We start from the raw sequence: 16,267 nt of genomic DNA on the forward strand, positions 1-16,267 counted from the left end.
AAAACTCGGAAGCACAATCTCACATTAGAAAGATTAGACTCCAAATTGAGACATTTTAGATACTCAATGCCAAATTGCAGAATTGTTGCACGTTAATATTCCTAAATAATCATCTTCTAAGCTGAGAAATGCAGGAAAGGAAGGGAGCTTATACTTAGTCATAGAGAGGTACAGCACGGAAACAGACCATTTGGTCCCACTCGTCCATGCCAACCAAATATTCTAGATAAATCTCCCATTTGTCAGCATTTTGCCCGTTCCTATTCATATACCCATCCAGATGCTTTTAAAGTGTTATAATTGTACCAGCTTCCACCACTTCCTTTGGCAGCTAATTCCGTACACCCCCCACCTTCTGTGTGGAAAAAGTTCAATTTTCTATTTGTTTGTGGTCAGCATTTCTTGCCCAACCCTAGTTGCCCTTGAGAAGGTGACGGTGAGTTGCCTTTTTGAACTGCTGCAGCCCTCCTGCTGTAGGTTGACCCACATTGCTATTAGGGAGGTAATTCCAGCATTTTGACCCATTGAGAGTGAAGGAACAGCAATATATTTCTAAGTCAGGATGGTGAGTAGCTTGGAGGGGAACTTGGAGGTGGTGGTGCTGTCGTACGTCTGTTCCCCCAGATCCATTTTAAATCTTTTCCCTTTCGCCTTAAACGTTTGCTGTCTAGTTTTTTGACTCCACCCCCCCACCCCAGAGAGAAGACCTTTGTATATTTACCCTATCCATGCCCTCAGGATTTTATAAACCTCTATAAGCACCCTCTCCCTCAGCCTTAGATGCTCCAATGAAAACAGCCCCAGCCTATTCAACCACTGCCTATAGCTTAAACCCTCCAACCCTGGCAACATCCTTGTAAATCTTTTCTGAATCCTTTCAAGTTTCACAACATCCTTCCTATAGCCGAGTGACCAGAATGGCACACAGTATTCCAAAAGCGGCCTAACTAATGTCCTGTGCAGCTGCAACATGACCTCCCAACTCCTATACTCGATGCACTGTCCAATAAAAGACAAGCACACCAAACACCACCTTCACTATCCTTTCGACCTGCGACTCTACTTTCAAGGAACTACGATCCTGCACTCCAAGGTCTCTTTGTTCAGCAACACTCCCCAGGACCTTACCATTAATTGGATGTCCTGATTTGCCTTTCCAAAATGCAGCACCTCACATTTATCCAAATTAAACTCCATTAGCCACTTCTCGGCGCATTGGCCCATTTGATTGCGATCCTACCACACTCTTAAGGTAACCTCTGCTGCCTACTTACACCTCCAATTTTGGTATCATCTGCAAACTTACTACCTATACCTACTACGTTCACATCCAAATCATTTGCATAAATTATTAAAAGCAGCGGACCCTGCATCGATCTTTGTGGCATGCCACTGGTCACAGACCTCTAGTTTGAAAAGCAATCCTCCAACACCACCCTCTGTCCTCTGCCTTTGAGCCAATTCTTTATCCAAATGGCTAGTTCTCACTGTATTTTGTTGGTCTAACTTTGCTAACTAGCCTAGCATGAGGAACCTTGTCACGTGCTTTACTATAGTCAATAGAAATCATGTCCACCACTGTGCCCTCATCAATCCTCTTCATTGCTACTTCGAAAAATCTTAATCAAGATTGTGAGACATTACTTCCAATGCATAAAGCCATGTTGACTATCCCTAATCGGTCGTTGCCTTTTCAAATACATGTAAATCCTGTCCCTCAGGATTTCCTCCAACAACTTGTGCTCCACCAATGTCACTGGTCTGTAGTTCCCTGGCTTTTCCTTACCACTTTTCTTAAATAGTGGCACCACATTAACCAACTTCCAATCTTCTGGCACCTCCCCAGAGGCTTTCAATGATACAAAGTGCATCTTCTCAGTATTCACTAAAACTTTATTATTGTTCCTGACTTGTACATTTAGCAATCAAGCCAATGCAGGATCCTCTTTCCTACTACTGAGGCTTTCATTTTTAAGGTTCAGCCAGGTATCTGTTAGTTGAGTACTGAAAGATAAAAGTAGGGAAATTTTGCTAAAACTATAAAAGGCACTAGTTAGACTGAATCCAGAATACTATTAACAAATTTGGTCCCCAATTCTAAGGAAGAGTAGGCCAGCATTGAAGGTAGTCCATGGAAAGTTCCAAAGATTGATCCCATTGTGGAGATATTGTTTTAGGAGGAGGAATTGAGTAAGTAGGGCCTGTACGCATTGGCGTTTAAAAGAATGAGATGTGACCTTATTGAAACACATTCTAAGGGGACTTGACAGGGTGGAAGAAGGGATTGTTTTCCTCCTTTGGGAGAGACTAAGACAAGAGGGCAAAATCCCAGAGTATGGGTTCAGAGGTAGCAAGAACTGCAGATGCTGGAGCTAGTGAATACAGTGTGGAGCTGGAGGAACACAGTAGGTCAGGCAGCATCAGAGGAGCAGGAAAGTCAATGCTTTGGGTTTACACCCTCCATCCTGATGAAGTTCCTCCAGCTCTACACTGTATTGACAGAGTATGGGATCACCCACTTGGGGAAATAGATGAGAGGAATTTCCTTTTTTGAGGATTGAGAATCTGTGGAATTCCTCAGAGCAGAGGACTGTAAAGGTTGGGTCATAATGGACCTTCAAGGCTAAGAATGAACTAATTTCTAATCAGTAATGGAATCAAGAGTTCTGAGTCAAAGGCAGGAAAATGGAGTGGAGGATTATTAAATCAGCCATAAAATCATTCACTGGCAGAGCAGTCCCAATGAGCTGAATGGGTTATTTTTCCCATGTCTTATGCTAAAGAAGTACTTAATTTGTAAATCCAGTGATTGGGACATGAAACATTAAGGACGTTTAATACTGAATATGTTTGAAATCGAAACATGTTATTTTGTTGAGTGACTCAGATTTTATATCACTAGATAAAATTTATTGATTTTTTTGCATTTCCATCCACATTTGTCTGAGGAAATTGAGTTTAAAAGGGCAGCAAAGCACAATCTTTGACAGTCAGTTTTGGAAGCTATTTAAACTGAGGAGAACAAGGGAGAACTTCATATAGAAATTGTGAATTAGGTGTTCGGTGACAGATGAAATTTAGTGCGAAGAAGTGTGAGGTGATACGATTTGGTAGAAAAGGCACGGAGACACAGCACAAAGTATACTACCGTAAGGGTTCTCCATATATGTAGAAATCATTAAGTTGACAAGGATGAGAAACTTAAGTTCTCTTGTATGAATCACAATAGGCTAGTATGTAGGTGCTGAAAATATTTAAGAAGCCTAATTCAATGTTGTCATTTATTGGAAAGGAATGTATTCAAAGTAAGGAGGTTATTCTCGGTTATACAGTGTCTTGGTGAGGCTGCTTCTGAAGTATTTTGTACAAAATTTGGTCACATTATTTAAGGAAGGATGTAGGTGTAATGTGTTAGATGCAGTTCAGAGAAGCTTTAACAGACTGATACTTGAATGGTATCAGAAAAAGTTTGACAGCTGAAGCTTTTATCAACTAGAGTTTAGAAGACTAAGATGTGATTTGATTTAAAACATATGGTTTTGAGGGGTGGGCATGGAGATGATGCATCCTCATTAAAGGAAAATCTAGAATTATTGAAAACTAAGGAGTCATCCATTTAAGACATAATGTGAATTTGTTTCTCTTAGCATCATGGATCTTCAGAAACTCTTTGTCTGAAAAGGCAATGGAAGGGGTTTTTGAATATATTCAGTGCAGAGGTAGATGGAATCTTGGTAATCAAGGGTAGGAAAGGTCTTTGGGGGTTGGCTTGTGGTTACGGGCAGATCAACTGTGAATTTATTAAATGGCCTAACCTGCTCTTCATTGTTCATATATAGTCATGAAGAAAGCTTTGGGAAATTGGGACCGTTTTTCTTAGAGAGGCAAAGGCTAAAAATTTGATTGAAGTTTTCAAAATCATGATTAGTCTGGGTGGAGTAGTCATGGAGAAACTGTTCCTTCTCATGAACAGATTAAGAATGGATGAGCACAAATTTTAAACTGATTTTCAAAAGAAATAAGCATGATGTAAGAAGAATTTTGTCATGGAGCAAGTGGTTTGGGTCTGAAATGCACTGCCTGGAACTCTGATAGAGGCAGATTTAATTGAGGAATTAGTTTCTTTTTTATTAATATGCAGTTTTATTGGGAAAAGGGCAAGTGCACAATGTCGTAATGCTCACTCAGAGACCTGGTGCGGACATGATTGATTTATTTATTGTCTCGTGTGCTGAAATACAATGAAAAGCTTTGTTTATGAGCTGTACAGGTAGACCATAAGAAGCTAAGGATGTACAGATCAAAAAGACTTAGACAGAGGCATACAGGTTACATGCACAGAGCGTGCGCTAGGCAGGATCAGTGTTAGCAAGATCTGCATTTTTTGGGGCTAGAGAGTCCATTCATCAGTCTGATAAGTGTCAAGAAGAAGCTGTTCCTGAGCCTGCTTGTGTAAATTGTGGCTTCCTTATCTTGCGTGATGGAAGAGATTGTTGGAGATCATTTTGAAATGCAATGGATCTTTGATGGCAGCCTTTTTGCGGCATTGAGCCGTGTAAGTGGAGTCAATGGCTGGAAGGTTGGCTTCCATGATGGTCTGGGCTGTGCAAACCACCTTTTGTAGTTTCTTACAGTCCTGGGCAGAGCAATTGCCATACCAGGCGTTATGCACCAGACAGTATATTATCAATGGCGCATCAGTAGAAGTTGGTGAGTGACCTTATGGACGTGCCAAATTCCCTGAGCCGCTTGAGGAAGAAGAGGCGTTGTTGTGCTTTCTTGACTGTTGCATCTACGTGGGAAGTCCAGGAGAGGTTGTCAATTATCGTCACTGAGGAACCTAATGCACTTCGCCCTCTGAACCTCAGTGGATGGGGACATGTTCTTCGTTCTTTCTGAAGTCAGTGATAAGTTATTTAGTTTTGCCGACATTGAGAGACAGATTGTTTTCATTGCACCATATCAAGTCTCTACCTCCCTTCTGTGGTTTTTTTTTGTTGTTGTTAGATATCCATCCTGCTACAGTGGTGGCATCAGTGAACTTGTAGTTGGTGTTCGTTTGGAATTTGTCAATACAGTTGTAATATCCATGGGGGTACATTAGGGGATTGAGGATGCATCCGTGGGGGGAGGCTCCAATGTTGAGTGATGGACTAAATGGCCACTTTCTATGCATAAAATTTCTGTAATTTTGTTGCTAAAGATTGCTTTTGTACTTTACTCTTAACGATTTATTATATAGCACAGTTAGAAGGAATTTGTTATTTATGTAATCAAAATTTTGGACTGCTGATGGGTGGAAACTGTGGCTCTAAATTCCAGAATTAGGGAAGCCTGGTCTTGGAAAATAGGGTAGATTTGTCTGTATACAATATATTCAATGAAATTAAATGACAGAAATGAAAATCCTATAGAGATCTTGGTATTACTAAGTTCTCTTTTCTCTTTGTTTTTGACCTGTAGCAAAAACCTGTGGTAACCCAGGCACGATAGCAAATGGATATTATGAGGCAACAAGTGCTACTTTTGGAAGTAAAGTTACTTTTCACTGTGACAGAGGGTAAGCAATTTGTGTACTAGATCCTGAATGAGGCTGAAGTGATTTTAGAAAAGGATTTTCCTGTTTAGTTTTTTGTTGCTTAATAATGTCAGATTGTCTTTCCTGTGCATTTTCCCAAACGTTTATAGTGATTCTACAACTAACAGCCTGAAAGTACACTCTTCTTAATGTAAAATCAGCATTATATTTTCTAAAATCCTATGAGGTATTTATATCCAAACATTGTCCCCTTAACTCCCAAATTAGAAAATCGTTTGAATGAATCTATCAGTATTGGCAATTGGTCCATTGAGTATAGCTGTCAGCACTTAAGGAAAAGTACTCTCATGTGATGAGTGCATGAGCATTGACCTGTAGACAGTAATAGCTTAAACTGAAACACATTGAAAAAGAATTTAAAAAAATAGAAGTATTTGGGTTGGGTGGCAAATGAGGTGTGAAAAATAATCAACATTTTAGGTCTGCATCCTTTGTCATCACATTGACTGAACCTTGCTGAACTGCTTCCCTTAGTTTTGGAACTCTGTGTTGTTGCTGGTTGCGAGGTTGGCCACGTGGGGACCAACGTAAATTAACTGGAAACTGAGCTGAAAGAACAACTGGGATAAGGAGAAGAGTAAAGCAGACTGGAGGAAGCGGGGAGAATTTGTTTCAGTCTGTGATATGAGCAGGTTTTATAATGTGTTTTCTTCCAGGAACCAAGTAGCCTCACATGCTCTGTAAACCAAGCTTCTCATTATTTTATGTATTTAAGTAAATTTTTGGTTTGGAAGGTGAACTGAGAGTTGAAAGGTGACCTTACGGCTGTGAATAGCAGCTTGTGTCTTTTTTAAAAAAATAGCGAACAGGTTGTTATATATTTTTGAGGTTGGGTCTGAAAGTTGCAAGTTGTTTTTTGATCAAAGAGCTCTGTAGACTGTTCACTCTGGTGAGGCAGTATGTTTAATCAGATAGCAGTAGATGTTTAGCCACTGAGGAGGTTAGTACCTGGGAATTAGTTCCAGCAAGTCTGAGAGAGAGCATGCTCATCAGACGGAGGGAGGAGCCGGATTTTTTTGAACCGCGGGTTTCTGAGAGGAGGAATTTTGGCAGTTGTTGCAATAGCATGAAGCCCAAAGGCTCCTGCCTAACCTTCCATTATCAGTTATGGAAAGTCCAGAAAATAGAAACTGAGTTATAAGTATCCTCAGTGAACTGGAAAAGGTGGCATTGATCAATCAAGAGACAATTCCAGTTCCCTGTGAAGCAATGCATTATGGAAACTGCCAAAGTAACCTGGCCGGTGTTATTTTTTTCCTTTTTATTTTATCTCTTATCTCTATTTGTTTGCCTATCTATCTATGTTTTGTGTGACTGGGGCTGAAAAAGGTTGTGTTTAAATCATAAACAGGAATTAAATTGTTTTGTTGTTTAACTTTGCTCTGCTAAAGTTTCTGTATCGTTAATCAGTTGTTAAGTCTTGTTTAAGCTGTAAACCTGGTATCTAGTGTCAATAATTCACAGACCCTGATACTAGTTATGCAGAAAGTTTGGTTATTGACCACTGGACTCATGTAGAATATTGAGTATTTTAATGTTACTATGTTGCGAATACTTGGATAGGGTGATTGAATTGGTTTGGCATGTCATAACAAACAAAGCTACACCGTTTTGACCAAGGCTCTGAAATAAAGGATAGGATGTGATGACCTCTTATGATTCACTTGTTTTCCTGTTGCTAAAGTGAATTGCTGACAGCTGTAGTTTAATCGAATATGTTCAGTTCTGATTCTAATTTATGTCTGAGTCTTCAGAAACAGATCATTTTCTCAAGATTTACAAGGTAAATAAAAACCAAAAGAATTGGTCATGCTGTTAATCAGGAACAAAAGCAGAAATTGCTGAAAAAGCTCAGCAGGTCTGGCAACATCTGTGAAGAAAACCAGAATTAAAATTTTGGTTCTGGTGACCCTTCCTCAGTTCCTTATTGACTATGTAAGCTTGTAAGACACAAAATCCAAATACAGTCACAAGACGGCTATTAACATCAAAGCCTCTGTGGTCTTTTTGAAAAGTGGTTCCAGTAATTAAGGACCATAAGCCTCATCTCTTAGCTCCTTGAAAGCTTTGCTTGCATTTTCCCACAGACAGGCTTGATACTTGGAAACAGGTGGCTTGCAGCGTATATTAAGCTGTTGACATTATTTCTTTTAAAAACCAATGATAATTCCTTTTCAATCCAGTAAAAAAGTGAAACATTCCATGTTTTCTAAATTTTCTACACAGCCTTTAAATATATCACAGTTGAAAACTCCATCATGTCTGCATTTGTTTTTCTATGCTAATTTGTTTTCTTTTCTTAGATATAAGATGGTGGGTAGAAGTTTTCGAGTTTGTAAAGCTGATGGTTGGGATGGCCAAATCCCAGCATGTGAGGGTAAGTTAAGATTGATATCCCTTGGGAACCTGATTTGTATTTCACTGAGCAAGTTGGGTTTCCACCTTTGGCCTTTTTGATAGGTGCTGCGTGTGATCAGTTTAGACTTCTGTGTCTTGTGCGAACAAACTCGGACCATATCTCGGAATTTTTGTAAATTTCTGATATTTCTGTCTCTCTTAAGAGGGCTTGTGGGGACATTGAAAGGATTAATTCCAATTGAGAGAACTTGTCATTTCAGCCCAGGATTTTTAAACCGAGTCTTTAAATTGATCTCCATTTTTATAATCAATGTTCTAATTTTAATTCCGGTATCTGTAATCTGGTCTTTCATCCTTACATGACAAAGGACAGCTACCATTCTCAAGATACAGATTCATAGACCCAAGTTTGATGCAATTATTCCAATGTAGTATATATTATGTAGGTAAGTAGAAGGGACGATGATATCCAGTTAGTTGGTCAATATTGCATTTTTGATTCAGCAGTCTGTTATGCTTCAACTGAAAAATAATGTTTTCAGTTGACTGTTTAGTCAGATTATTAACTATGTTCCATTCTCCCTTACCCTAGCCATCACCTGTGATGACCTTCCACCTATCAGTAATGGGAAAACTCCAACACCACCCTATGGAGATCACTGGAAATATGGAATGGTTGCAGCATATTCTTGTAACAATGGCATTTCATTGATTGGTGCAGATAAGCTTATTTGTACAGCGACTGGAAAGTGGGACAATGATCCTCCTACATGTAAAAGTACAGAACTTTGTTTTTAAGTTAGTTTGCATCTTAAGATGCACATGTATAGTCATTGGATAGCATTTACATAAGTGTTGCCATTTATTTCCGTGCTGAAAATTATCTAGTAGACTTGAGGAAGAAATTGTTCATCGTAACCCTTGCTGTTGTTTTTAGTTTCCATTTTTAAGCTGATAGTGGAAGGTAACCTTCAGACTGTGAACAGATTGCTTGTTTTCTTGTTTCTCTTAAAAAAAATCATGATATTTGTTTATTGGCATTGGTTGTCATTGGTTGATTCAATTTCAAAGAATATTGGAGACATTTTGGTTCTTTAGGTGCATTAAGCTCATGTGAGGTCAGATGTTCAGGTGTTGGCAGCAGCTATCAAAGGGATGCCAGTGTCAGCCAGTCTTGTAGAGAGAATGTCGAAAAACAAACAAGAACCATAGTTTGAATTCTGCTTTTTGTCAGAAGGATTGTGGCTGCCAAATCTACAGGATAGAGGTTTGATTATTCCCTGGTGATCCTACCATTGTCAACTTGTTGATAGTTTGGAGAATAGAATCTTAGTTATAGGAAGTAAGTGAATATTTCTTGGACACTCCTGGAAGCTATTTGCATTGACTGATGTATTCAGAAATCAAACAAGATAAAATCCATGTGCCTGTGATACTGCACATTGTTGAAACTGCTTGAGTGAACTATCCAGTTATGTCTTTTATTTCTCTTATAATTATACCTTCATTGCGTGTGTGTGTGCGCCTCTTTGTGAGTGGGGCTAGACTCAGAAGTTTTGGGTTTAAATCGTGCGTATCAATTAAAGTACTTTGTTTGACGTTGCTCAGCTAAAGCTACCAGGTTAGTAACTATTTGTTAATCCTTTTGTTTAAGCTGTAAACTTGGTGTCTGGCAGCAGTTATTTGAAGAGTCTTGTTAAGAGCCATTGGGGGAATTTTGAGTCATTGAATACTTTAGTTGCACTGTCATGCAGAAGCATGAATAGGGAGGCTGATTTGATTTATCTGTCTGTATCCATGTTGTAGTGCATATATATTTGAAATGCTAATGCTGTTAAAAGGAAGTATTTTGCAAGTGTTCCTCTCATAAGCGACACCTTGCATGTTCCTTTTGTATGAATCCTTTTTGTAAGCAATATTTTGTTCTGTGCAGGCCAGCAATCTCTGACTAGTAAAACACTCATTTCCAAGTGTTAGAAGGTGATTCCATTAAATTCTGCCCAGCAGAATAGAGGCAGAAGTCATTGCAGAAATGTTAATAGGGCCTTTAGGACAGTTCAGGGGTCAATGAGGAGGAGTTCAAAGATATTGACAATGAGATGGAGCATGGGAGGGGTGGGGAGGGGGGTGGCGAGTGAGAGAGAGATAGTTGCCGTGTTAGTTAGTGCTGCTTTTAGCTGTACTGCTGCAAAAGCAACTGAACTGCTCAAGTTTTGTGTAAGAAATTTACTGAGGTTCAGATCCATTGGTTATCTCCATGCTGATTGACCTGTGGAATGTGCTTTGAGTTATTAGACAACTAAATTTTGGAGTCAGGGAAGCAGCCAAGTGTTGGAAGCTATTGGTGTTCTGAAGAAACTGCTAGCATGATTAGTTTAATGTAGCTGAAAATGGGGTTTAAACGGCCCACCACGGCTATTTGCTTAACCAACTAAGCGAAGTCAGAGTTCAAGGAAAACGCGAAGGTAGTTCTAGATTATCTAAGTCCACCTTTTCAGCATGTAAGTATGAGTGTATAGTTTTTGGGATCTAAGGGAGCATAAACCCAGGAAAGGAGCGTGTAGGTCCAGATCAGGAATTGTCATTGATTCAATCCAATACCTGAGAAGGAACTTCGAAGTCACATTAGCAAAAGTGAAGAATTTAATCTCTTGAAGTTTAATGAGATTTGCTGACTCACCAGATTATTAACAGCTAGGTGGAATTGCTCAGAATTTCTTGATCTATCCTGATTGCATTTGCTGCTGCGGGGTGTTCAGTCACACCTATTGCCTATTATTAACATGTTAATTTTGGGCTTTGGAATGCATAAATGTATTGTGAATTGTATTACTGTTATGACATTGTACTGTAAAGTTTGAGATGATAAGATGTAGAGCTGGATGAGCATAGCAAGCCAGGCCGCATCAGAAGAGCAGGAAAGCTGACGTTTCGGCTCTGAACCCTTCTTCGTTTTCTGAAGAAAGGTCCAGACTCAAAACGACAGCTTTCCTGCTTTTCTGATGCTGCCTGGCTTGCTGTGTTCATCCAGCTCTACACCATGTTATCTCCGATTCTCCAGCATCGGCAGTTCCTAGTATCTCTGTCAGTTTGTTGTTTCTTCAAAATCATGGATACTTGTGATCTGTTCTGTTAATAAGTGCTGCTTTGTCAAGTAAACAAAATGGTTACCGATCTCCAGCCAGATTGAAGCTTAAATTTGGTGACCTGGACCAGGATTATAGAGGTTTTCGGTCTGAATCTATTCTGCATGTCACATTTTAGCAGTTTTCCTATCACCGGTTAAGTTAGATGACTTCTATATTTTCCAACAATTTGACTTTCTAAATATGTTTGTATGTTATACATTACCTTGCTTCTATATCAGAATATGACAGTAATGCATGGCAAAGCTGGAGTTTGGGATAATTTTGTCTCTTTCTAAACCAACCACACTCATCTGTGATAAGTGGAAGTGCGTAAACTGTTTAATGAGTTTTTGTTTATTCAGTTGTTCACGTTCCAAGAACCATCATCTGGCTAGATTGGGAAATTATTGTCCATTCTAAGATATGATATTCTGCAAAATCATATAATCAAACAGCGAGGTGAAATGACAATATTCTTGCTTGGTCATCTTGGTAATTTATGGTACAACACTGGAGCAACTAAATATGCTGCCAAAACAACTTTGTTTTCACAACTATGAGCCTTTGTAAAATTATTAGAATAGCAAATTTTGACCTTTCATTTTTTTTAAACTTTATCAAGAATGATTATAATTCACCATTAGCCCAGTTGGATTGTGGTTAGATTAATAACATAACAGACCCTAGATGGTGGAGTTAAAGAAGTATTTCATGACTTGAGTGAATGTCTAATTTACTTAGATTTAGCTTAGAGTGATTATTTTATAAAATACAACTTGATCTGTGAAAGATTGTTTTTACTGTCTTTCAATACAAACTAGCACAAGTAGGACAAATCTGGTCCAGACAAGCTCAATCCATTAACCTAATATAAGTCATAGTTAAGATTATCTCCAGAGAAACCCAGGAGAAAAAGCTGTTCCAAATGAAAAGAGACTCCTAAATTTTATTGTGCTCAAAAAAGAACTGGGAATTTGTAAAAAGGCATTCACTATATATTGATTGGTATTTAACAACAAGGCTTAAAAAGCACAGTTTCTTAATCCTATTTCCACACATCTCTCTTATTGCATAGATATTGTACTCATTTGTGATACAGGTAACATTTCTGGCAGTATCATAAGATCAGTCAATTATCTAGTACATCCTAATGAATTGTGATTTTTGGCAGTTGTTGAATGTCAACGTCCTGAACTGCCTGCAAATGGCAATATAAAAGAAGGACTGGGACCCATATATAAATATCAAGAAACCATCAGCTATATTTGTAATGAAGGTTTTGAGATGGTTGGCAAGCATGTGATTGAATGTAAAGACAATAATACATTTGTACCAGCACCACCTATCTGCAAACGTAAGTAAATATTTCTTAAATTGAGAATAAAATCTGGTATTTTAGTTCTCTTCGCTCCTGTGAAGATTTTAAATAAATAGAATCAATAGATGTGGTTAGTGGAGTGAACATTCCCTTAAGTCTGTGAAAATATGTAGGGTGAATTTTTCCTAGTTGATGTTGATGTGTTTTGGTCCTCTTCGCTCCTTTTTGGAGATTATAAATAAATGAAATTTAGTGCCTTCTGTTCTTTTTAAACTACTGCAAGATTGGCTAAAAATGTTTGACTATTAAAAATATAAAGACCAGAACACATTGCAAATACAAGGTCTTAATTACCTCTGAGTGAAAATGGTTCAAAATATAAAGCCTTTTTGTCTTCTTTGAAAAGGTATTTTCCTGTCTTCACATAAGAGAATTAATGCTGTTGACAGCCTGCTCCAGAAAGAATTGTATAGTAGTAATGTGAGAGATGCAGGTCTCACTTGTGTACAGTTGACCTATTTTGTCACCACGAGTCAAATCTGCCAGCTATCACCAGTTAAGTTCACAAGTTGGTTAATAAGTGGAGGCATTTAAGCAGTAAGCCTGTGCAATATGCTCCGTGATTAACATAGGAACACCAAACTAGCCAGCCGAAATAAGTACTAAAGTGCATCTGGTTCATAATCAGCCGTTTGGTTGACTTATGATATAATAATAATTGAGATGTTGACTAATCATAGAATTAGTAACAATGAATTGGAAATAATATGAAAACTCCACTGGTGGAGGGCTTTGGGAGCCATTGGTCAAACCGCACTAAGTTGTACAAACTAGGTGGATTAGCCATGGTAAAAGTAGGATAACAGGGATAGGATAGAGGAATGGGTCTGGGTGGGATAGTCTTTGGAAGGTCATTGTGGGCCTGATGGGCCAAATGGTCTGCTTTTAAACTGAAGGGATTCTATGATTAGAAGCACTTTTCTTGCGAGATGCAGCCTAGGTAGTGCAAATTAAACATGCCTGTATGCCTTGCCATCATCTTTGCCTTATCCAAAATCTTGTTATAGTTGTACTGATAAAATTGTGTGGATCCAATAATGAAAAATTTCACAGCTTTGCTGAAAACATGTATTGTTTTTCTTTCCAATACTTTTACTGCTTTTTTTTCTCCTGTATAGCAAGGAACTGTGGAAATCCAGGAAATATATTGAATGGATATTATGAAATCCATAATACATCTTCTGAAATGAAAGCTACTTTTTATTGTAACAAAGGGTGAGTTTCTGGCATATCCATTTATTGAGTGAAGTAGAATTGATTAAGATGAAACTGTATGAGGATATTATCAAAAAACTGATGATCCAAAATTTCCTGCTGTGGGAATCTGACGATATGTCCTGGTAGTGTCATTTTCTGTCTCTCAACTCTCAGCTCAAACCTTTTGCACATTAAGTTGCAGGAGGTGCATTCTGGGAGTAATAGGGAAAGGATAAAAGAGCCCTTGTGACTTGGATCAATATTTGGGATTATCAATGAAGTATGAGATTAACAATGAATTGAAAGTGGAGAAGGAAATGGAATAGAATAGCCAAGTTAGATAATGAAAGAGAAGTTAAGAGAAAAATAAATTCTAGATTTAATCAGGAACATATGGAAGTAATGTAAAATATGAAAAAAAACAAAAATTGCTATGTTTTTATTTATTAATTTCTGGAATGTGTGCATCTCTGCCCAGCGGGCACTTATTGCCTGTCCCTGGTTGCCCTTAAGAAGGTGGCGGTGAGCTGCCTGCTTGAACTGTTGCAGTCTACCTGCTGTGGCCTGATCCACAATGCCATTAGGGAGAGAATTCTAGGATTTTGACCCAGCGACAGTGACCAAAAGGCAATAAGTTTCAGATTTAGGATGATGACCATCTTGGAGAGCTTGAAGATGGTGTTACCATATATCTGCAGTCCTTGTCTTTCTAGATGTAAGTGGTCATGGGTTTGGAAGGCACTGTCTGAGGATTGTTGGTGAATTTCTGCAGAGCATCTTGTAGATAGTACACACTGTTGCTACAGAGTGTTGATGGTGGAGGGAGTGAATGCTTGTAGATTTAGTGCCGGTTAAGCGAGCTGCTTTGTCCAGAATCGTGTCAAGCTGCTTGAGTGTTGTACTGGATGAGATGCCACCAGTTCCTTTTGTTTCCTTTTGAGACACAAAGATATTGAGTTGCATTGTAGAAACACAGACTACTTTCTTGAGTACTTGAAATGTTAAGTTCCGGAAAATGCAATAATTTTGTTTTAACCTCATTGAACAGTAATAATCATGGACCGCAAAACAAAGCAAATTGTCGTCTGCTTGTGCTGGTGTGAAATTTTTGTGGTATTTCTTCGGTCTGTCTGTTACTTCGGCCACAAATTCTGGAGCAGTATTCCACAGAAGCTCCAAAACTGGATGACATTTTTTAGAATTGTATAAAATAGAAGGGTAGTTAAAATAAACAGTTATCCCTTAGACGCACAATGTAAAGAATTATTATGGAGAATAAGGAACCGAACACACATTAATTATTCAGTGTAGGAGATTCAGATCATATGCCAGAATTTAGGAGTAAATGAAGAACCAATGTGAGTGACTTTACAAAATTAATAGCAGGTAAAAGAAGTGCTAGAGAAACTTTTGGAAGTGAAAACCTGACTGATCTCCAGGACCTACTGGCTTACAATTTGAAAGAGGTATTTGCAGAGATAACTTGCATTAGTCATATTTTCAAAAAAATTCTAGCTTCTAGAATATTCCTTTTGAGTTGGTGGTTGGCAAATGCCATAGCACATTTCAGGAAAAGGGTAGAGGGGGAGTGTGCACGCTAAAAACCACAGTCTAATAAGCCTAATAACAGCATTTGGGAAACCTGCAATCCATCATAAAGGAAGTTCTGTTTTATTCTGAATTAAAGTCATTGCATGATCAGTTGCCCAGCATAGTTTTAAACATGGGGAATTATACTTGACAAATTTTATTATAATTTTTTTCAGGGTATAACTAGTCCAAAAAAGTATTTAAGGTGCCATATAAAAGTTTGTGTGCACATTAGGAGCACATGGGTATTGATAATATGTTACCAACAACATTAATATTGGCAAATAGACACGAAGATGCAGTTGGAGAAAGCAGAACAGAAACTATTCAGTTGCTAATGATAGAAGGTTTGTGATGTGAACATTTTAGGGTTGCAATTGTTCATACATCTTTCAGTTGGATTTCCAGATAGTGCTTCAGAGGGAAGATTTTTAATTTGTAGATGTGTAAATTGGAATAATGTTAAGCTTCCTGCTGATTCCTCTAAGCTTTTGATTTAAAGTGAGAGCACAATAACTGAAATTACACCAATATCCTTCCGAGGGCCAACTGAGTAGAACTGCACATTATACCCCAACATAAATTTCATAAGGAACTTACTAGCTTTCTTGATTTGTGTTCTTTTCCTCAGTTAATATTTTGTTTGCTTTATTGTTTCCAATTATATTCATGTCATGACTTGTATCTGCTAAAATCATTTAGCCTTCATTCCTGAACAGAATATTGCATTTAATAGGAAAATTCTCACAATCCAGTAATTAGTGAGCTTTGCTTTGGTTATTCCAAACTAATCTGTTCTCTTTTATCTAGATACCAGATGGTGGGTAGGAACTACAGTTTGTGTAAAGCTGATGGTTGGGATGGCCAAGTCCCAACATGTAAAGGTACATTAGGAACTAAATTCTTTGGGGGATTGACTTCTATTTCTGCGCTAAATGACTGGCAAATTTGCTGAAACATCTGGAAAGTTAACATCATATCCCAAATTTTACTGATTATATTTTTAATTTTTGTCAA

At 38.2% G+C, this 16,267-nt stretch overlaps 1 protein-coding gene across 9 annotated transcripts in view; it reads left to right on the plus strand.

Annotated features, from left to right (window-relative positions):
- Positions 1-16,267, plus strand: part of LOC125462769 (C4b-binding protein-like) — a 49,502-nt gene that overhangs the window by 13,434 nt on the left and 19,801 nt on the right. For 8 of the 9 annotated variants that reach the window (XR_009447003.1, XR_009447004.1, XM_048553120.1 and 5 more), the window contains exons 3-8: positions 5,464-5,560; positions 7,903-7,976; positions 8,550-8,735; positions 12,257-12,439; positions 13,582-13,678; positions 16,061-16,134. Coding sequence is in view for 7 of the 9 variants with exons in the window: in XM_048553120.1 (XP_048409077.1) it covers positions 5,464-5,560; positions 7,903-7,976; positions 8,550-8,735; positions 12,257-12,439; positions 13,582-13,678; positions 16,061-16,134 (711 nt within the window). In the remaining 2 variants the exon portion in view is untranslated. The remainder of the gene's footprint in view (positions 1-5,463; positions 5,561-7,902; positions 7,977-8,549; positions 8,736-12,256; positions 12,440-13,581; positions 13,679-16,060; positions 16,135-16,267) is intronic. The other variant, XM_048553117.2, reaches the window with a different exon arrangement.

Source organism: Stegostoma tigrinum, chromosome 21, assembly GCF_030684315.1.
Source record: "Stegostoma tigrinum isolate sSteTig4 chromosome 21, sSteTig4.hap1, whole genome shotgun sequence".
NCBI classification, from domain to species: domain Eukaryota; kingdom Metazoa; phylum Chordata; class Chondrichthyes; order Orectolobiformes; family Stegostomatidae; genus Stegostoma; species Stegostoma tigrinum.